The 23,372-nt window shown below is 36.8% G+C and overlaps 3 protein-coding genes across 5 annotated transcripts in view; all 3 read right to left on the bottom strand.

Annotated features, from left to right (window-relative positions):
* Window positions 1–15,306, bottom strand: part of hnf1ba (HNF1 homeobox Ba) — a 32,027-nt gene extending 16,721 nt beyond the window's left edge. The window contains exons 1-3 of one of the 2 annotated variants that reach the window (XM_089121364.1): window positions 15,247–15,306; window positions 5,147–5,258; window positions 1,554–1,760 (exon numbers count right to left, since the gene is read on the bottom strand). In XM_089121364.1, the coding sequence (XP_088977490.1) occupies window positions 1,554–1,580 (27 nt within the window). In that variant the 5' untranslated portion in view covers window positions 1,581–1,760; window positions 5,147–5,258; window positions 15,247–15,306. Of the gene's footprint in view, window positions 1–1,553; window positions 1,761–5,146; window positions 5,259–15,169; window positions 15,224–15,246 lie in introns of those variants that run through there. The other variant, XM_089121363.1, reaches the window with a different exon arrangement.
* Window positions 15,307–16,234: 928 nt separating this feature from the next.
* On the bottom strand, window positions 16,235–18,131 carry dynll2a (dynein, light chain, LC8-type 2a). The gene is made up of 3 exons (XM_039671268.2): window positions 17,908–18,131; window positions 16,997–17,133; window positions 16,235–16,893 (listed from the first exon to the last, which is right to left on the bottom strand). The coding sequence occupies exons 2-3, from the start codon at window positions 17,126–17,128 to the stop codon at window positions 16,756–16,758; spliced, it is 270 nt and encodes an 89-aa protein (XP_039527202.1). The 5' UTR covers window positions 17,129–17,133; window positions 17,908–18,131; the 3' UTR covers window positions 16,235–16,755.
* Window positions 18,132–19,789: 1,658 nt separating this feature from the next.
* On the bottom strand, window positions 19,790–23,361 carry srsf1a (serine and arginine rich splicing factor 1a). 2 transcript variants are annotated; one of them, XM_039671266.2, is made up of 5 exons: window positions 23,220–23,361; window positions 22,884–23,106; window positions 21,580–21,800; window positions 21,334–21,506; window positions 19,790–20,410 (listed from the first exon to the last, which is right to left on the bottom strand). In XM_039671266.2, the coding sequence occupies exons 2-5, from the start codon at window positions 23,075–23,077 to the stop codon at window positions 20,216–20,218; spliced, it is 783 nt and encodes a 260-aa protein (XP_039527200.1). In that variant the 5' UTR covers window positions 23,078–23,106; window positions 23,220–23,361; the 3' UTR covers window positions 19,790–20,215. The 2 variants fall into 2 exon arrangements, with proteins under 2 accessions (XP_039527200.1, XP_039527201.1); XM_039671267.2 differs by having other exon boundaries at window positions 22,884–23,103; window positions 23,220–23,349.
* Between the last annotated feature and the right edge of the window lie 11 nt (window positions 23,362–23,372).

Here is a 23,372-nt window from a genome sequence, read left to right as displayed (position 1 = left end):
GTGAAAATAGTAAAAATCCATGATGCATCTCGAATTGCATCTTTACATAATTTTTGCTAAATAACAGCAAAACATAAAAGATGGAAGGACATAACTGCTATTCATATGGGCACCAGCAGGGGCAGTTTGAATATGTGGGTTTGAAGGTTTGTGGAACAGTTGGATGACAGTAACGCGCATGCAAATTTCATTTACGGCCAGACATCCTGCCAGGTGCCTGAGCTCCATAACGGACATTCATGACCACAGGAACACAGGATTTTAAAGACATCCAGTTTCTGAGTAATTCTGAGAGTTTGAAGAAAGAGTAACGTTTTTCAACTCATTTCTACTCCTAAAAATTCCTACGTAGGAATATTTGTATATACTGATATTGATATTTGTAAATGAAAACTATGTGGTAAAAGAATAGCAACAGATGAAGTCTTTTTCTTTTGTATTCGGCTGGTACTTCCATGAGTTTCGTGTTGAAAAAAAAGATTTCTAAAAATGGCATTTTCAAAAGCAAGTTTAATCCGGTTCAAGTCAGTTCATGGTGGTTTCTGTGTGAATGGGATGAAGCAAGAGGTTTTAGGTTAACTATGAGCATAGCAGGTTGACCCAAACTGTGCTTGGCAGCCATTTGGATCTGTGACCCCCTCCTCCTCCCTCAGCCTCCCTCCATCACAGTCTGGGGCACAGAGCGGAACGCTTGGAAACTTTTTGGGCGAAAAGGGCAGCGAAGTGTGTGTGTGTGTGTGTGTGTGTGTGAGAGAGAGAGAGATTCAGCAGCCGCTGATCATGTCTCGTTCCACACGGTAACCTGGACCTTACCCCCAGCATGCACCCTCCGACCGTTCCACTCTACTGAAGAGCCTGTTTTTCTTTTAAAACATACAACTTGCTGGAATTGTAAATGACGGTAAATTTGGCCATTTTCATAGCAATATTAGTGCCCAAAGTGAAACAGTTAACCTGAATAAATTTGTTTAAAATGTATATTTATATGACTCATATAATAAAAATTAGTAAAATATTTGAAAAAAAATATTCTATGAAATATTAGGTCCACTACTGTTTAAAAGTTTGGATTTTTAAAAAACAAAAAACAATAATCATTTACTTGATCAAAAATACAGTAAAACTATAATATTTCACAATATTACAAAATATTACAATTGTTGTGCTGCTTAATATATACTTAATAATTTACTTAATGTTTTTGTGGAAGGGCATGACATTTTTTTCATGATTCTTTGATGAATGTAACGTACAAACAATATATACATTTTTTGATTACTATTATTAATATTTTTATTATAATTTTTTTTGTAGCTTAATTAATGCCTACTGTTACATTTGTTCACATTCCTTGGTGAATAAAAGTAATAATTAAACCAAAAATAATAAACTGCTATTAAAATGATTATTTTAAGTGTACGTAATTTAAACATGGCTTATTAGACGCACAGGAGAAGATCCCTTCATATTATATTTGAAAACCAAAGATTGTCAATTTAATGTAAAACACTTGTGGTGTGCAAACATTCTGATATGAGAAGCTGATTTAATACCTGGGAAGAGTTGACAGATCCTCTCATTGTGAAGCGTTGAATGAAGCGTTGAATGAAGCATGAGTGACACTGATTAAGAGCCTAGGATCTGATTGGATCACAGAGTTTCGGCCGAAAGCAAATGAAGCTTTGATCTGTCTCAGAGAAACTTGGGAGTTCTCAAAAATACATTTCATTTAAGGATCAATTTTGAATCTGATGTTTCTCCTAAAATGGAAGAAATAAAAGCAGACATACATGAGACAATACAATAATAGGGAAAAGCTATAAAACGTATCTAAATAGCAGATCATTTATGAAAAAATCTGAAGATGCTGGTGGAGTTCATATTGAATCTGACTTTTGAAAAGTGTCTAAACAACACAGCCGAAAATGACATGAGGACGAAGCTCAACAGAGTTCAATTCTAATACCTCCTGCTACGCAAACAGGGCCTGTGATTGGCTGTGGCTCTCTGTCTCGGGCCTTGACTGACTGACACAATGTTGGCTCAGTCAACACACACTAAAGAGTAAGTGTGGGTATGTGTACACTTTTCCTGAATGGTGCCCAAAACATGAAAGTCTCCTTGTTGTGTTTATTCTTACAAGTACAAGTACAAGAGGTGTGTGTAGGGCCCGTGAATCAACTGTTCTGATTTGTTAAGACCTGTCCAATCGCACATGCTTTGAGGTTGAATTATTGGCTTGTTGGCTTTTCTGCCTCCTATAGTGACTTCTTTGTTTCCTTAAAATATGCTAGTGACCGAATACACTGATTGGAAATACAAGCCTAAAAAGCACACTGCACCAGGTGTTAGGTATCAAATCCTTTCTAACAGATGAAAGCTCACCTTCAATAAGGGCAAATTACTCTCACAACAAATGAATGAAGTAGGTTAGGGAGGCATCTATGGAGGAACCCCATCTCTGTTCAGGGTCAGGATGCCCTCTTTAGCTCCTCATCAGGACTCTATGACCCCATGCATACACCTCCCTTTCCTTTTTGCCTGTCCCACCGCAATTCTGAACCATTACATCAGACGTTCACAAGGTTTTACCATAACAAGCATGTAATTCCCAGCAGTTTGTGCTAATAAACATGCTCTATACTCCTGAGATGAACATTCAGCCAGGGATGAGTTATTATGACATATAGAAAAGGAATTAGACAAAAATATTAAATAGGCTATATAAAATTGGCTATAATTCTTAAAGGGACAGGTCACCCAAAAGATGAACATTCAGTCAACATTTCAAACCTATACGACTTACTTTCTTTAAGTCTCAGTGTTTTTTTGTCCATTTAATGAAGTCAGTGGGGTTCAACGTTGTTTGTAAATAATAAATAAATTCCATATAATACAATATACTGTATATATATATTAGGGCTGTGCAAAAATTAATTGCGATTAATCGCATCCAAAATAAAAGTCTGTGTTTACATAATATATTTGTGTGTGCTGTATATAATTGTGTATGTATATATTTGTGTATATATTATTACACACACATGCATGTATATATTTAAGAAAATGTGTTATTCATATATAAAATATTTATATTTATATAATAGATTATGTATATATATATATATATATACAGAATTTAAGCGCAAATAATTCTTAAATATATACATGAATGCATAGGTATTTATATATACAAAATAATTACATAGAGCACACACAAATATGTTATGTAAACACAGACTTTTATTTTGGATACGATAAATCGTAATTAATTTTTGCACAGCCCTAATATATATATATATATATATATATATAATATATTAATATTAATACATCAGGCACTTTGCAATGAATAGTTCAAACTGGCTGGAAAATATTTGGCACAGTTCATGCTCAGTGGTTCTTCCAGCCCAGAGAGATGTGAATGTTGAGTCCTGTCCACCTGACTAAAGCTGGGCAATTAATCAGACAGCTGGCGCTCAGGTTAATAGCTCGCGCATATTCAAAGGGAATGACTCTGAGAAAACAAATGACCCAAAAACACACATGCAGACACACTGAGGCATGAAAGGAAAGAGAAAAAGACGCCAACCAAATCCCATTTCGTCCCCCAGCCTAAAGGTGCACATCAATGATAGTGAAAGGTCACATGAGACAAATGTGTTAGCTTGGCTTTTGTTTGCTATGACTTGAGTGGCTGGAGGTGGAGGACAGTCACTTTCCAGACTGCAACTTTATCGACTTCCCGCTCCACTATAGTATTTGAATGAGTTTGGTGGTTTAAATCAGTGTCATAAATGAAAGTCTACCTGGAAGAAAAGGAGATATGTTTAGTCCGCCAACACCCAGCCACTCCTAAACATTCCAGACAGAAGAAGGCCAAAGGATCCACACCTGTGACAGGCCACTAGACTGTGTGTTAGTTAGCTATCAGTGTTTCTGGTGCGTTGCGTTTGGTGGTTAAATTTTAAAAGTTTAGGTAGTCTGATGATGGAGTTTCACTGCTTTTCACACACTGGCCTGTTGTGTGTGTCAGTCTGTTGACGTTTTCCCTCACTGGCGCCACCCAGAGGTCAGAGGGAAAAAAATCAATTAACAACCGGTGAGCAAAAATACAGAAAGAGAAATATTTTGCTTGTTGTTTATAGTCTATATGTTGTTGTACTTCTTTAAATCGATTCTTTATATTTATTAGTTTGCTAAACAAAAGTAACTAGTAACTATAGTCAATGACGTTTTTAAATCTCGTTATTTTAGTATTATTTCTATAGACCTTATTCAGAGCAGCGCCATGACAGGTATGAAGGATAGACTTACCGTGTTTCCAATGGCATCCACTGTAAAAAGCTGAATAAAGCTCCTAGATTACTTACAATTTTTTGAGTTTTTTGTCAACTAAAATTTCTTGGAAAGATATTTTTCCATTAAATAACAGTACAGCCCATTGAAGAGATGCATGTCTATCCCTCACAGCCTCGCTTTCATTCTCATTAAAAATCAAACACGGCGCTTCCGTGAATAAGGCGTATAGTATTGTACTATTTCAGTTTTAGTCATTTTATTTAAACTTAAAATTATATTTAAGCTAGCTGGCCAGGTTAACATTCCTACATTTTAATTATTGTTTTTCCATCTACTATTAATGCTTTATTTTATTTTAGCTTTATATCAAATAATAAACTGAAAAAAAATTACAAGTTACAAATAAACAGCAAGTACAACTGAAATACTATTTTCTTGTAACATATTCCATTAACCATTGTTTTATTTCAAACGAAACACCACAATAACAGCCCTGGCATCTGAATTTATCCAAAAATCCTATTTCAATATTTTAGGGGTGTAACTCTAGAGTCACAACTCTCGTGGTGATTACGCAAAAGTCATGATGTCATGTTGCACAATGAATAGAGAAGCCTTATTAAGGGGAATCATTCTGTCTTCAGCCAAAACAAAGCAGGACAAGTTCTCAGATTCACCTTAAACCCTGAATTCAGGCCTAATTCATTCTATGAGTGGCTCTCCATATCTTTCCACAGACATACTGAAATCAAGTGCTTGATTTAACCCTCCTCCTCAATTTCACTCAATGTCCTCCACCTCCCACCCAACATACACACGCAATTAAACATTCAAAGGCAATTACCTGCATGGTTTCCTCTGTGATTAAGGCTAGGTTTGGAGCAGCCTCATTAATGCAGCGGCACGCAGGACGGCCATCAGCGGCCATGAGAAGCACAAATGTTCTTACCAAAAACCTGCAAAGAAAGCACAGCTTAGTTTTCACAGAAATACACTTCAGAAACTTTCAATTAGGCTCATTTGAGGGAAGTTCATTCAAAACTCAGAGTCAGAACTATATTTATCTTATTTCTTAAGTTAATCTAATCATACAGCCAGGCACTAAAAATAATAATAATTATATATATATATATATATATATATATATATATATATATGCAGGATATTAATCAAACCTATATTAATCCAGTTGTTTATGCCTATTTATTCAGTTTAAATTCAATCACATAAAAACATCTAGCTGTGAGATGTTAAAGTCTGAAGTGGGAACTCCACACGTAAATTGAAATCTTCGCGAAAGTTCAGAAAGATGCTTTTACAATCTCCTCAATAAAGGCCACTGAACCATCAGTTGTACAGTCTTACGTCGTTTATAGGCAATAATGTCATTGTCTACTTTTATGACAATGTAAAACACAGTGATATTTTGCATCCAGCATGCAACTTTTATGTCTTTTCACCTCACCAAGATCTGTTCAAGGACGCTGAGCCATTTCGATTTCACACCACTACTTAGCTCTTCACTAACTGATACACAGTCAAATCTGCAAATACAGCTAGATTTATCCAAGAAAGATCTGTTGTTTGTATTCCTATAATAACTCTGATATTTGGAATGACTTTGGTTTGGTTTTCCAACAATTATTTAATTTCTGTACCCAGTTTTTCTACATGAGTGTACACAGAGTCTCATGGAGTGAATCTTATTGCACCTATTAACTGTGCAGGTAAGCCAAAATGCAAGTGTCAAGATTTTATTCTGTCAGCAAATTGTCATCCTGCTCTGACGGCAGCAGTAGCAAGTTATCTATTTCCTCTTTATTTCATTTTTTCCCAGCTGTTAATGAATAACACATAAGGTGAGAATCAGCATTTCCCTTTAGCTCAGACACTAATCAATGTTTCTGCGGTGTGTGTGTGTGTGAGGGAGATCTAAATGGAGGTATTGTTTCACTGTAACTGTCCCTCAACTCAAACACAGGACACACATAAGGAAGGTTAAGGTGGTGATAACAGTAATGCACGATACATGAGTCCACTGATAAGATTGGAGAAAAATAAAAGAAATTTATTTTTAATACATTCATTTAAAAAATAAAAGAACATAAAATTGGTAACACTTTAGTTTAGGGTCCTAGTTGCTTATTAGCAAGCATTATAGAATATTGGCTCTTTATAAAGCACATAAACGCCTTGTTCTGCATGACCATATTCTACATCCCTTATATGACATCATGACTTAAACATATACGCCACTTTCGAGTCAGGTGGCGTGTTATCGCTACGCATTGTGAGCTGTCCGCGTGTATCTGCGTCTATGCGTATATGTCTACGCCATTAACGTCCGCGTCATTCCGCGTGTCCGTACACGGAGTCAAATCTCCAGTCATAAATGCCATTAACCCTAGTGACGGTTAAGTTTAGGGATGGGGTTGAGGTAAGTCATATCTTTTTTTTTTACCTAGGATGGAAAGGGAACAGTCATAAATGCCATTAACCCCAGTGACGGTTAGGTTTAGGGACGGGGTTGAGGTAACTCATATGTTTATATAACGTTAAGTCAACGGCGTTCATAAACACGCTGAAAGGCGATTATGCATCTTGATAGCACGCCAAAAATTGAAATACGAATTGGCGTGTCATACACACGCTACTTCATGAGATCAGTCTGCAATACCTGAACTTGACAAAACTATTAATAAGCAGTAATTAGGAGTTTATTGAGGCAAAACTCATGTTCGGCTTAAGAATAAGATACTAATTAGATCAATGACATTTGTTTGCCGACAGTTATCTTGGCAAATCTGCACAATTTGTGATCTTTTTGGATCTAGAAACACATGATATATAGGTTTTTGATTTTTTTTTATTCTCAGGAGAAACACCTGGGAAGCTAGAGTCAGTCTACCAAGGACAATCAATCGCGATTTGTCTGGATTGAAATACTGGAAGGGACTATGAAATCACCTCTTTAACATTTAGTTATCCAGAAATCACAAATGATCCCAGACAACACAACCATGTAAGTTGTGTTTACCGGTGTCTCGATGGCTGCGTTCCGAATCTCTGAGTGTATCTGCTTGCCATGTTCTTTCGATGCCCCCCTAAGGTCTCAATCTTGAGCAAATACCTGGCAAAATGCCACCTAATGTTAAAGCCAACGTTATCCATTATTTCATGAGTAAAGAGAAAAACTTCACACTCAATCAACCATGGCGTCTGTCCCAATGTCTCGAAACACCTTCGCTCCCTTCGCCATCATCACACAGATTAATTTAACTCATCGCGCTTAACGTGCTGTCATGTAAGACCAAAAAAATGTGCTCAGAAAAGATTCTTGTTTGCATGACAGCCCCTAAAGTGAGAAAGGATCGATCGGATCTTATCAAAGTGAGAATATTTGGACAGTCTTGTTTTGTTTGATCGTGTCACTATGGTGCTGGTGGCCCGATGGTCACCAAACCGGCCCCCTTCTTTCAGAGTGGACTCTGCCTTGTGTCCCTTTGCTCTCCGTCTCCACGGTCCTCTGCTCCTCCGCTAATGAATTCATCTGCACATCTCCTTTCCTCAACCAGCACATTAACCCTGACCACTGGAGCCATCCTCATGGAAAAACGGTCCCTCTCCAAGCATGGAGAGCCGCATCGGATTGACCTTTCCACCTCGGCCCCCTCGCGACCCCTTGCTCTGAGTCTCGGCCCATCTGCATTTCAACACAGTGCCAGCGCATACTCAACCTCCTGCCCCTCACGCCATGACACATTGTCGACAGCTCGTGGGGGTCTAAAAAACAGCCCTCCTGGGTGCCCGGACTGCATGCCACCGTATCGTTCACTACATTCAGGAATGAAGCTGTGGATTTCTATGTTGAAGAAAGAGTGAATCAAATTAAGTCATTGACTTGTCCACCCCCCAGATTGATCAGACATTACTACTCTACCTCTTCGCAACCCCCCTACTGAGACGGTCAACCCAAAAAAGTTCAGGAATGAAATACACCGTGAAAGTAACAGACACGTTACTACATGTACTTACTATAGCAATAACAGTAAATAAGGCATAATTACAAGTAACTAACCCTGACCAAACCCTAACCACAACTCTATAGTAAGTACATGTAGTTATTAACCTTAAAATAAAGTGTAACCAATGTTTGTACTTTAAACTAGAGCCCGACCGATAAAGGATTTTGAAGGCCGATATGATATTTGGAATGACCATAATGGTGTTTTGTATTTTTGTGTTTGACACGGTGCACCTTCGATATATTTATGTATTTATCTCAGTTATCTACTTGAACTTGAAGATGAACTTTGATTTGATTTCTCTTTACCCTTATTGTGGCAAAACTGATTTTCACTGTAAAAAAACCATATGATCAGTAAACTATGGAAACTTGGCAACTTATGTTTTTACATTACTTTAACTCATCAAAATAAGTTAAGCAATTTCAAGTTACAAGTTTAACAAGATCCCGTTGAAAAGACTTGTACAATCAAGTTTATTGTACCTTAAAATTGAACAGAAGCAACTGAACCAAGTGAAAATAGGTGGAATTGTTTTTTAGTGCTAAGCAGAAAAGAGTTGTTGAAGTTACCAGTTTAATGTTTTGTGTGTGTAAATTACAGTTTTAAAGTGCAACATTTGCAGGTTGGTCTGTAAATATGTTTACATTTTTACTGTATTTTTACAAAATTATTCCACAATTACTAAACAACCACAGCTATCCATTTGTTTTTCTACACTGTAAAAAATATTGTTGGTTTAACTTAAAAAAATAAGTAATCTGGTTGCCTTAAAATTAAGTTCATTGAAATGGAAAAATTGAGTTAATACAATGAAGGCGACTGATTTAATCACCAGAAACTCATGAACAACATAAATCATCTAAGTTGATTTGACAAAAGAAAAAATGTTGTGATTACAAAATCATGAAAATATTTTTTTTTTTACAATGAAAACAACAGGCCTTTTTTTTTTTTTTTTACAGTGTAACATTATTTTTGCCCACCTTTGAAGCTAAAGATAGAGCATAACCGGCCCATCAGATCATGCAACTTGCTAAGGAGAAGGCGATCTATAAAGAAAAAAGTCATAAACCTGCACATATTCAGAATTTTTGGTTTAAGTAAGCAAGGTTTGGTTGAACTGTTCCTGGTTTGGTTGAACTGTTCCTTGACTCTATGAGCCTGATTTTTCAGCGAGTCATAAACATAAATCACAAGTGTGCAGTCAAAATCCCTGACAGCCGTACATTTTAGTAAATCATTAACATAAAGCACAAGTGCAGACTGATTTCAAAACAAAATGACAAAATCACTTTTCACAAAATGAGCACATCTTTCAGTCAATCATAAACGGGTTGATTCCCAAATGAATGACTCTTATGAGCCTGAATTTTCAGAGAATCAAAAACTTAAATCACAATAACAGCATTTTGATCCCCGACAAAATTACTCTTATGAGTCTGTTAATTTTAGTAAATTAAAATGAGGGTAAAAAAACCCCCACTAATGACTCTTATAATACACACAGCTGTGAGACTAGATGCAGATTGGTTGTTCATGTGAAAATGTGCAGTTAAACATACGAGTAGCAAAATTGTCTATAAATAAATAGGCCTAAATGAAATGTTAGCACATTTTTCTGTCAAAATACGTTATTTGCTGTATACTTAAAGCCTATTACTGGATCATATTTACGTATATTTTTCCCAAAATATCATCCTCAAAAATATTAAAAGAATCATACACTGAACCTTATAAGGAACTTTGATAATTAAGTGAAATTGGATTGATTAATTCATCCTAACACTTAGATGATTAGACATTTTACAAGACAAAACTGCAGGTGATTTTTTTTTATCTCTCATTCCTCAGATTTACCACAGCAATGATCTTTGGGATTAAACCTTAACCAATCCATCCGTCTCCAAATCGGTGCAGTGCAAACATGAGCGAATGACAGAGAGAGAAGAAGGTCCTGCGGCGAATCGCTCATCGAGCGTGGAGCGAAGCCTATAAGGTTTCTCAGGAACACTCATAAAGCGTTGCGCCGCTTTACAACCCCATTGCTCAACATCACATGCCTTGAGAGACGGGATATTACCTGAGATAAGGCAAGAGGGATCAAGCTTGGCACCAATCTGACCTCTCCCTCCATCCCTTCACACACACAACCACAGGGAGTGGGACATTTTCATAAGGGGGGTTCCAGACCTCCAAGGGCTTCCTGAATGACATTAAAAGTCAGGCACTGATGCACAGTAGCTATGTGATGTATTTGCTAATACTCTCTCCCTGAATCACTGATCCAGGACTTTAATACGTCTTGCTGGAAAGCAGTGGAGAGTGAGATGTTTTACCGAAATCAAAGAGGATCAGTGTGGTACCGCAAGGACTGTGTCACTTGTAGATTCTATAAATCATGACTTGGTGATAAGCTAATTGCCTTATCCTTGACAGCAGCTCACTGAGAAAGCAATAAAGGGGCAGGATTACAAGATGTAGAGCCATAAAGAGCTGGCCGAGCAGGCGGCGGAGAAAGAGGGAAGAGGGAATGATGCAAGAGAAAAGCATTAGAAAGTGGGACTAAACTAATGGTGAGAGCAAGACAGCAGGATGTTTTTCTTTGCCTTTAGTTCTGCCTGAAGGATCTTAAAGCCTGGTGAAAATGACTGAAAAGGCACCAAGCAAGGCTATCAGGATAATGTAGATCCAGGAAGTAACTATTCCTTCCTTGTCTGTTCGTATGTGGAATCAAGGTCAAGAGGAGAACAACTTTCATGACTGTTGCGGCCTCATAAAAGACTTTGTGCATCACCTTTACCCTGTTTCCTGTAGTATCACTGACATTGTTGGCCAACAAGATCTCAAACAATGTTACAGAGTCTCCTTCTACACTCACTCTGTTCAAATGCTTTGTAAGAAGTCTATTATGCTCACTAAGACTGCATTTGTGTGATAGATAATGCTGTAAAATCACAGTAGAATTGTGAAATATTATTGCAGTTTAAAATAACTGTTTCCTATTTGAATATATTTGAAAATGTCATTTATTTCTGTGACGCAAAGCTGATCATAACTCCAGTCTTCAGTGTCACATGATCTTTCAGAAATCATTCTGAAATCGCTGCTTTATAGCGTTTCTTGCTGCTCAAGAAACATTTCTTCTTATTATTATTATTATCAATTTTGACAACAGTTATGCTGTTCAAAAAGAACAGCATTCAAAAGAATAGCATTTTTGGGACATTATAATTTCATAATATTAATTTTATGCATCCTTACTGGAAAAAAATTCGCAAAAATTTTTTTTTTCAAAACATATCTTTATGACCACAAACTTTTGAACAGTAGAGTACCTATTATTCTCATAAGAGTCTCATATTTATCATAAGAGATTTGTAAATCTGAAAATGACAAGCTTTATAATTAAATTAAATTTAGTGCAGTCAAAAGTAAGTTTTACTTTAGAATTTGGTAGAAAAATTAATTACATTAGGGCTGTTAAATGATTAATCACGATTAATCGCATCCAAACTAAAAGTTTGTGTTTACATATATGTCTGTGCACTGTGTATAATTATTTTATATATATAAATACACACACATGCTTGTATATATTTAAGAAACATTTTCATGTATATACTGTATATAGATTTAAATATAATTTATATTATAAATAAATATTTTTTAAATACATTTTTTTTCTTCTTAAATATACGTATGCATGTGTGTGTATTTATATATATACAAAATAATTATACACAGTGCACCGACAAATATTATGTAAACACAAAACTTTTATTTTGGATGCGATTAATCGTGATTAATCACTTGACAGCCCTAAATTATATATATATATATATATATATATATATATATATATATATATAAAAGATCAGAAAAGGTATGAAATAACTATTGTAATATGTTGCATTATGGAGGCGAGGACCTCTGCTTTGTTTAGTGAATCAGGTGGATGGCAGTTCCAGGCCTGAAGTGTTGTGTTCAGCGTGACTGCCTCAGACATTTCCTGCTCGGCTTTGTTCAGCCCCATGGCTGCCGCTCAATTTTGAGCAAAGCTATTAGAACAAACTTCTCTTGGGGGCACAAAGGTAGATTGGGCATGACGCTAAGAAGCTAATCACCCAAATGTCCCCTGCGCAAGGACGAACTTTGAAGACTGAGGACAACTGATTCCGAAATGGAAAAGAGGATCTTAAGGAGTTTGAGCATTTCATTTGATCTAAAGAATTAAATACTGTTCTTTTGAATACTATTAATCAAAAAGTCACTGTTTCCACAAAAAAAAAATGTTAAGCAGCACAATGTTTTCAACAGCGATAAGAATGTTTCTTGAGCAGCAAATCATCATATTAGAATGATTTCTGAAGGATCATGTGACACTGAAGACTGGAGCGGTGATGCTGAAAATTCAGCTTTGATCACAGGAATAAATTTTTAAAACATATATAAAAAAGGAAGCAGTTAATTTAAACTGTAATATTATTTAACAGTATTAGTTTTTACTGTATTTTTTATCAAATAAATGCAGGCTTGGTAAACAGAAGAGGCTTTAAAAAATCGTACCAACCCCAAACCTTTGAACAGCAATGTTAATTTAAATAAACAAACAAGCAAGCAAATAAATAAAGTCAATTTAAAAAAAAAAAAAACTCTCTAGCTCTAAAATTCTTAATCTTTTTTAACTTTCTCTTCTGCCTGAGCATAATTCACCTCTTTTAATAAAACAAGTGAGGAAATCATTAACTCTTCAGGGGAAATCCTCCTATCCAGCCTACAAACATCACAGTTCCTTCTTGAAATCACCAAACTATGATCTTGATAAGGACTATGGGGAGTTTCATTAAAAGAGACATCTTCATTTCTTTTGTGGTTTGCATTACTTAATATAAGAAGATGGGACTTTTCCGATAATTACATTCAGACATTTAATGGAAAATATACAGATGAAACTCAAAAAATTTGAATATCAAAAGTTCATTTATTTCAGTTATTCAACTTAAAAGGTGAAACTAACATATTATAAAGACTCATTACATGCAAATAAAGATTTTTCAAGCCTTTATTTGTTATAATTTTGATTATGGCTTGGCTTATATGAACCCCCCACATTTAAAATTAGAATATTGTGAAAAGGTTATTATAGCTGTAAGCCATAATCATCAAAATTACAACAAAGGCTTGAAATATTTCACTTTGCATGTAATGAGTCCATTTACTTTTAAGTTGAATTACTGAAATAAATTAACTTTTTTGCTGATATTAACATTTTTTGACTTTCGTCTGTATAGGATAAACACATCCATCATAATATGACTATTCCATTTGATAATTATTATTATGTAGCAAAAATAAATAAATAAAACAATCTAATCTGGCTCTAGCAAATAAGGCAACCATGGATTAAAGACCTGCCCTTCCAAAGCACTGGAATAAACTTGCCACAGCCATAAAATCAGAAAGAGGAGAAAAACAAAGAGCCATGCTCCAGCACATCTTATCACACATTATGGGCTGTAAAACAAACCGAAAGACACTTGAGCTCCTGATTGGTCTCTGAATTCACATGATTAGATTCAGCAGGTTAATGGTGTCACTTACACAAAACAGGACAAGCGCAAAAATCTATCTATCTATCTATCTATCTATCTATCTATCTATCTATCTATCTATCTATCTATCTATCTATCTATCTATCTATCATTATGTCCATCTGTCTATCCATCTCTCTCTCTCTCTCTAATCTAATCTTGACAAGAATTTGACAGTATTATAGTATTATTAGAAGAATAAGACAATATTTAAAGTTTGTCTTGACAAACTGTCCATTTCATTATAAAAACGTGAAATTGCCAAAGCCAGTTTTCTCAAATTACTTTTTTCCCCCTCAAAACAATAAGTTCAGATCTCTGTACAATTAGTTTATTGTTCACAGCGGATTTGAATTTCTTATTGATTTAAGCAAATTGCATGTGCTTTGGCACGTCTTCAAAAGAGTAAGTACAATTATCTACCATTTGAACAATGACTAAATGCACACAGCTTGTTGATCAAAACTGATGAGTTGATTCTCTGTGAAATTGTCAATCTCTTCACAAACTATAAACATTCTTTCATCGTGTGAGCCATCACATGCAAAATGATCCATTCAGTGATCAAAATCTGTCAGACATATTATATTCCATAAATATTTATGACATGGAATGTTTGTAATGTTTGCTAAATGGGCATATTACCTGCTCATTGTAATGAAATAAGAATCACAATCTTATCAACCAATCAAATTTGGATATGGAGTTTGAGCCCAATCACCACCATTTTTGAACATGGAGGAACATCACATCAGCAGCTACAACAGTACTGTATTAATACACGTGTATTACAGTACTTTTTTTCAAGAATTGTTACATGCAAACAAAAAACTTGTCATGGAAAAGCAATAGGAAGTTATGTAACTATGAAGATATTGTAACTGAGAATATTCAGTTTACATGTAACACATTGCTGTAAAAATAAATGGACTGCGTTTTTATTTTGGTCGCATTGGCCAATTAACTGACACTTAACTAAGGTTTTGGGTTTTTAAGCATGAATTCAATGTTTAGTTACCCATTTTAGTTACTACTAAAACCTTACTACGTTTTCCAGACGTTCCAGAAAAGAGTTGTGAGTGACACTTAGAATGTTAAAGCTACACTGTCACTGTGTAACTCTTTAGTTTATTCTTAGCTAAAGCACTTAATTCTTTCAAAAATATATGTGCTCGTCAATGTATATTGACTTCGTTCAAGTAATAAAGTATTCTCGTGAGTGTATAATATGCCATTGAAAATACATACGGGTGAGGGGGGGTTGTAATGTCGGTCGCCATGTTGCCCCTCAATCTTGAAAGTACATTAGTCAAAGAGGGACATACCCGTTCATTCAAGCTTCGCCTTTCTCGTTTACGTTTGTTTTGTTCATGGACGACGTTCATTCTCTGGTCGAACTGGAAGCCATGTTAATTTTGGACTACATTGGCCACCGTACGAGTTAAAAGGAAATCGGAAATATTCACTGGATGTGCGTATAAGTTACCTGTAGCTTTAAGACTGTTTCGAAAAATGTGCCAGTGATTAAGAAAAACTGTAAAACTTGATTATCGCCATTATGACGTCACTAACACAAAGCCTCTTAGACATTAAATTCCCTCATATTTCTTTTATACAAATGAATTGTAGGTGTGTTAAAAGTGTTGACGCTTCGTCTCTCACCATTTTAAACGAATGTTTCTATGTCAGCAGTAGCATCATCATCATCATTCAGGCTGTAGGTAGGCCTCACAGAGATGTGCGATGAGAGGGAGCCCTCTATTGGCTCAGTGCTGATAATGGCTACTGCAGGGCCTAGGCCCAGATAGAAGAAGAACGAGCGACAAAAATACACAATAGCAAACAAAGTCTTTCAATCACGTTTTAATGAATCTGACAGGCCGCTTTTGTCAATGGCGGTACCTGAGTGGGCTTTTGGCATATGCAATGTGCAAACCATAAAGACATATGATCAGGTGCAGACTTAAGTCAAAAAAAAAAAAAAAAAACAGACACATGCAAATTAACTCTACTCCGAAATAGCAGAACAGCAGACAAGAAGACAACAAATACATCTGTTGTGCGATCAGACCTTACTAATTACATTCAGAAACCTGTTCTGCAGACGACTACATGAAAAGACTTGACGACAACATGTTATTGGCTTGATGGTGTTAGTATTTGATGGACTTAGTGTTATGACTTACATGTGATGTTTTTGCTCTTAAACTTAATTACATGTGCATGTCAATTACATACATCTAATCCATTGTATAGTCAGATAACACATTGCCAAAAGTCAATACTAGCTCTCTCAAAACACAATACCTCAAATGAAAAGAAAATATACATTTTACTGCAGAGGTAATCAGACAAAAACATTCCTTCTAGAACAAAATGCTTCCAATCAAACTATACAGATCCACCTCCATTCAACCAAATGTGCTTCTAGGCTTTGCCCCAATACCCCAAAAATGACATGTAGCGCATGGCATTCAAAATATTACAGCACTAAGTCACCAAAAATATATCCATTTATAGCAGACATTTGTGCTGGTTAATACTCACATTTTCTGACTTCCGCAATTATGCTTGTTAGCTCCTTTTTTTATTTATTTTTACAACATATGTGCTAGGAAAAACCTGCAAGGACCATTAACAAAAACTTGGGGCCTCTAATGAAAAGCAATTTAACTGCAACATGTACACAAGTAGTATGGGATATGATCCATGCAGTTGTGCACAGCCAGCATAGTCATGGTATGGTCTCGTTTAATATTTCATTGATGACATCAGCCACCAGTGCATCACAGTCTTCACAGGAGATACATTCTAGGGTCTGGTCCGGTCTAGATTCAGCCAGATTTGAACAGGAGAATGGCCACCTGGCCCAAGTAGAAGTAGATGAAGTGTTTTGTCTCATGGGTCACGTAGCTGCCGAAGTTCCTTCCCACAATGCAATGCCACGTAGGATTGTATTTCTTATCGAACTCCTGTAACATGAGACGACATGGTTTTAGCACAAGGAAATGCTAACGGAACAAAATTACACATCGGGGCCGGGGGTCTAAGATAACAGTATGGCTCAAATCTCACCTTTTTGATGTATGCGGCAATGTCCTTTTCTATGTTGTATTTCTCCATGGCCTGTGTAGCACAGTCCACCGCATCCTGCTGCATGTCTTCAGACATGTCGGCATTCTTGATCACAGCCTTCCTGTCAGTCATGGTGCCTGAAAAAAATAAAAAACAAACTTAGTTAAGTCTCCACTTCCACTCGAAACAGTGGGGCCTTTCATGGGTGCTTCTTCCCTGACAATGGCAGGTAAATTCCTGACAGAAAGCCATCAACGGAGAGCATCTGATTTGTTAAGGTAATTCAAATCAGATGTCACTGGATACTTTTCATGAGAACCAAGAGGCAGGTCTTTCAATCAAACACTAAAACTACATTTGCAGCTATCAAAGAAGGCCATATTTTCATACTACTAATGTTAGACAAACTGTGTTCAAATTAAGTGAAATCCTGTATAAAAGTACTTAAACTAGTTAATAACTAACAATGATGCATTTGCTCCAAATGCATGCAAAACTACTATAAAGCAGCACTGAAAGATCATGCACAGCTACGTCAGCACTTCACACCACGCTTATTTAGCAGTGAAACTAATAATCATGGTGGCAGTCGACCAAATGACGATTTACGGTCTGGATCATCTATCAAGACATTGACAGGTAAGGATGGAGGAATGCTACGTCACACCTCCATTCAAAGCGTGCGCGTTTGATGCTCCAGCAGATCAATGAAGCTCAGGTGCACGCGGCGTTCTCATCATCTTCATTTCAAAGTCAAATACATCTTTGCTAAAGCGATATTGTCCCCCCTCCCAAAAAAAAAAAAAAAAAAAAAAACGCGATTTAAATTTCCAAAACGAATGTATCCGGCTCAAAATACATGCTAGATCATTCTTTGTACATCACTCGAGATGGTAAACTACTCCACTCACCTGTCAATAATATTTGGCAAGAGAAGTGTGCTATTCAAAACAGTCGCCGTACGAGCTTTCGTCGTTTCGGGTGTCCCTTTTGACGCTAGGAGAAGAACATAAGGATCAAGTCAAACGCTGACTGGTGCCCGCGCTAAAATCCCTGGCTCTTCACAATGCCGTCCTACACAGCGCTCGCCATTGGCTGCAGACCAGCCGCTCCCTGCGCCCCTCTGCCAGCATCTTATTTCATCCCACAATGCATCTTTAACCGGAGACCAGAGGGAATGTGCTTGTTTGGTTATAAGCCTCGGGACTGTGTAGGCCAGGAAATAGCTTAAATTAGATTCGGTGGACCACCACGTCACAATAAATTATTGCAAGGTTAGAGAGATACCTCATGGTCATTCCCACGCAGTGCAATGTAACCAGAACTGAATAATTGTAATGATACTGGATCCGATTCTTTTAGAATTTTATAGAATTATGCGTGTGTGTCATTCTTATGAGATTTCTTATTTCTACAGAATAAGAATTTACATTTAATTCAGTTCTTGACAAGAAGTGCACTTCCATACCACATGGAGTTACTAAAAAAAAACCTACTCAATTAATTATTCTAACTACATAACAGAAATACTATTGCTTACTGTCGTTTTTAAAATTTCACTGATTGCAAAGAAACTCAAGTTGTCATCACTCAAGAGTTGACACGGATTCAAGACTGAACAAAACAAAAACACAGTTCCAGTTCATTTTTTCATGACTATCATAATGCTTTGATTCACAAAAACAGCCGGTTCACGAGTAATTCTTTTGAGAATGAATCTATTTCTTACATAATTCCTTATCCAAACTACAGTTTACAGTCGCTAAGCAAATGTCTTTACATCCCTAACATGAATGAATAACATTCTCATGTAGAATTCTTAAGTGTAGTTTTTTTTTTATGTACGTTTCTGCCGTTCATTAAAATCTTTCGGACTTTTAGTTTGAACAAATAAACAAATAAATAAAAACAGCAAGCAGAAATTCCACCTGAATCTTACAGACTTCAATCATTATTAATTTTTAGTAAATTACAATTTTAGATCAGTCAGAATTTTACTTTATATCCAACCATTCAAAAGCAAATAAATGCATCATACAATGTTTTGTACCAATGAAACCTTTATTTAGGCAAAAAAACGTCACTAAAAGAAACAAAATGCTAGTGATGTTAAAGCATCTACCGTCCACATTGGGACAGTGTAAATCTAAAAATGCCTGAGTATACCCCCCAACCCCAAAAGACACTCCCCCCCCCCCCCCCCCCATTTACCATACGGTTCCTGTCGACTCCATCCCCACAGATTGCTCCAGCCTCTGCTCCTCCAATGTGTTAAATGTGAAGGGCCAAAACGTCTACATATTCCACTGAGGTATAAAGAAAATAAAGGGGGCAGGGAAGTACTTTTGAACTGTGGTCTTAAAATCCTATGATCCTGGGAGCAATTGATCCTGTTCCATGTATCCAGCAATCCCTATCCTATCTTCATTATGTACTGATCCCAGTGATCCGGCATCCACTGAGCCTCTCCTCCAATCCAAACCTTAAGATACCAGCAAAATCAAGACAAAGGAGGTAAAGAGTTAGAATCAAATCCACTCAAACCTGCCTTTCTTTGATGCATGCATACAGCATTAAGGCCAAAACAGACTAGCCTAACACTAAAACTGATTTAAAGTTGCTATCTATGAACACAAACCCAACTAGTACATCTTTACAATGCAAACAATGATGTCATCTGATTACCTAAAATTTGTAGTTACCCAAATAATATCCTGTAGGCCAATAATAGTACATTTCTAGATGTAATGTCAATTTCTAGTGCTCAAATTCACCCTTTTACGCAACAAAGTATAGATTCAGTAATCCTTTATTACAAAGCATCAGTTCTGTGTCACGTCTAGAGGAAGACAGCATAAAACAGTTGTTGTGGAACCCACTATCCCATTAAACATACATGGCATTTACAAAAATATTGGGAGCCATTACATAACCCTTTGTTTGGTCTATGAAAAAGACGTCCACTTTGTATAAAAAAAAAAAAGTGATGGGCAAAACAAAAGGAAGTCAGTTAAAAACGTACGTTTAAAAATAACCAAATGGATGGGAGGGAGAGAAGACGGAACATAAGACATTCATAAGATCATAAGTCTCACAAACCAAGAGGGGGGGATTAAAACATATGGGGTTTGTGATGTGTAATGACTATAAAAAAAAAACAAAAAAACAAACACAAATGGTTCACGGCCTCCACCAAAGAGGTGAGAAGGGTGGAGCACTTTAGGAGCGAGAGCGGGAACGGCTATGGCGAGGGGAGTACTGCGGGGATCCTCGGCTGCGGCGTGGGGAGTAGCTTCGGCTACGGTTGTTGCTGCGGCTGCGGCTCCTGCTGCGACTGCGGCTCCTTGACCTTGATCTTCCATAGCTCGGACTGCGGGGACCGTCCACCTTCACGCGGATATACGCAGTTTCTCCCTGGCAGAGAAAGAACTTTCCACTGAGCAAATGTAACGAATAATCATGCTAACATTATACATCACTATACTTACCAGAGTTTGGTTGCCCTCAAAACACCAGTATGCCCATTTCCATTAACCAGTAAGCACTGACTACACAAGACGTCAAGTTTGACATGGTTTACCTTTGGCATTCACAAGGAGAGGTCAACCGATACTGGATTTTGCTGATACTAACTACATTTGGAAATGTCCGATAAGAGATCAATAGCATTTAAAATCAGTAATATGAAAGAAAACTAAACGAAAAGTAGTGCTGAACTGTTACAAAATTAACGAAAGACTTTTTGTAATGGATTAAAATAGCTTTAAGACAAAAACATTTTTTGGTCATGAAATAAAAATGTACAAGAGAAAAGAAAATCAGTTTTTCAGAATGTAATTTTAATGGCATGTACTAAATTTTCATGTGTATTTTACCTTGCTCTTACATTTTTGCACACAACTACTTAAATGTTTTTTTGTAAGAAGAAAAGTTTGTAAAACTAAAATCAGTGATTTCTATATATATATATAAAATGTATATACATTTATAATATATTATATAAATTGATTCATTTAACATTAATAATGTAGAACCCTCCAGCCATGTGAAATACACAAATGTGTGCGTATGGGATATTCAAATTAATTAAACAATCAGTAATAACCATGATCAGCTCTACATACATGTTTTTTATTTATTTATATAATGATAAAAAAGCAACTATTTTCCCCCTCAACAACCACAGATTAAGCAGCAAAAACAATGAGCCAACTGCTATTCACAAAGACAGGTTCACTTACAACATGGACCTTTTGCTTATCCAGGGATTTTGCTTACCTTAAGAATATTCCAATGCTAAGCATATCCAAATGTTGGGATTAAAATGTCAAACCTACCTCATGCGACCGGAATTTTGTGTTATCCAGTTTGCGAACGGCGTAGGTCATGTCTTCTTTGCGAACAAACTCCACCACACCAGTTCCATCTCGGAAAACGTCAGCGTAACATACATCACCTGCTTCACGCATGTGATCCTTCAGATCCTGCCAGCTACCACTCGGTGGAAGCCCTGAAATTAAATACAACAGTCAATACAAAATCAAATGGCTCTTAAATCAAGCAGAACTCTGACACTACTTTACCTGAAACGATAACTCTGTACTCTGAACGTCTGGAGGGGGGTCCATATCTACCCCTAGGAGCCCCACCGCCACCGCCGCCGCCACCACCACCACCTCCGCCGCCGCCACCTCCGCCAAAACCACCTCTCCCCATACCCCTCCCGCTTCTCGGAAACTCCACTCGAAGACGATAACCATCGTAGTCATAGCCATCACGAGCATAAACAGCATCTTCAGCATCTCTGAAGGAGGTAGAGCAAGAAAAGCATGTAAATATCAAGCCAGTCAGTACAGTTAGGGTCATACTGAGATAAACTACTAACAGGGTCCTAATCCTCAACAACTAATCTGACCATCTAGTTAAGAACACATCATTGTGAATTGTATTCCCTTTTAAACTGAACGTCATTACATTTTAGACAGGAACAACATGGATATATTTTCATTTACAGTCCTAATAGGTTTGTTACCCAGATAAGAGTAGCTTCAACATAGTGTTGGTACATAAACCAGACCATTGAATCATATTTTGATTATCCCTAGAAAGAAAACGGTTTATGGTCGTGCTGCTCCAAATGATTGGAACATGCTACAAAAGTCATTGAAATAGGAACAGATATTTCAATCTCTGAATTTAAAAAAAACTACTAGGGAGTGTTTTTAAAGCACTGACTGCAAATGTTTAATTGAATGTATGAGTGTATAACAATGTATGTTTTTATGTCTTTCAGGAGATTTTAACTCTCCTGCCAGACTGCTGTTGAAAATAAGAACTTGTTCCTATGCGACTTGCCTGGATAAATAAACCTAAAAAACATCGGGAGCCTTTATATTAAAAGAAAACTGCCTAAAAATACAGAGCAAGTTAAACACTTGTTTTCAGTAAGGAACTCGTTGCAGCTAATTTAAATCAAGCTTAAGCCTTTTGTCGAGTTAAAGAAAATTTCCATTTTTTAAACAGAACAAATGAAACTCAAGTTTGCACATTAAATACTTTATAGATCAAAAATGGATAATTGAATGTTGCAAAGCCTACCCTCATTACGAAGACAAGCATTAGTGAATAATATACAATTGAGCTCTGGAAACATGGTGAGCACAGCTAAGCTAATTAGCATGTTAGCACAGAAAACAAAAGTAAAACGGTTCGGTGAGTATACAAATATAGACCCACACGCTTTTTCACACAGATATAGATACTGTTAAAACACAGTGACAAAAGGAATTGGTTTGAAAAAAAAATAAAGAATTTAAGAAGTAGAATGTAAACGTTGAAACAAACAGATTAGCTTTTAGCTAAAGGCTCAAGGTTCAGTTTTACACACCTGGGGTCTTCAAACTCGACAAAAGCGAATGGCGGTCCGCCACGTCGGTTTTTCAAATCGATATCCCGAATGGCTCCGTACTTATAAAAGACATCTTCGACATCTTTGGTGCGGATATCAGGGGGCAGATTCCCCACATAGATGCGGCAGTCGTTACTCCCAGCAGGGCCGCGGATCACACCACCACCAGACATCTCTACACAGATAAACCCTCACCTTCCTGCTAAACAGAGAAATTACACTTTTCAAGTCTGATAAACAAAGGATCATTGTTTAACTTTCGAAAAACATTGAATAAACCTAGTTACTACTCAAATACAAAACAAAGAGACTTACTATTGTTTGAAGCGCCGCTCGCACACGCACTCCGAGAGCGTGTTTTCTCTGGAATCGCGCGGGTCTCTTCCTCTTCAGCCAGCCAACGCGGATGAATCTAGACAAACGGTCTTTTCGGTGGGTAATGGCGTAGCTACATCCGCGAAGCAAATT

Source organism: Pimephales promelas, chromosome 16 (genome assembly GCF_988280905.1).
Source record: "Pimephales promelas chromosome 16, fPimPro1.hap1.1, whole genome shotgun sequence".
Lineage (NCBI taxonomy): Eukaryota > Metazoa > Chordata > Actinopteri > Cypriniformes > Leuciscidae > Pimephales > Pimephales promelas.
This window is presented reverse-complemented; position numbering and strand designations above follow the sequence as displayed.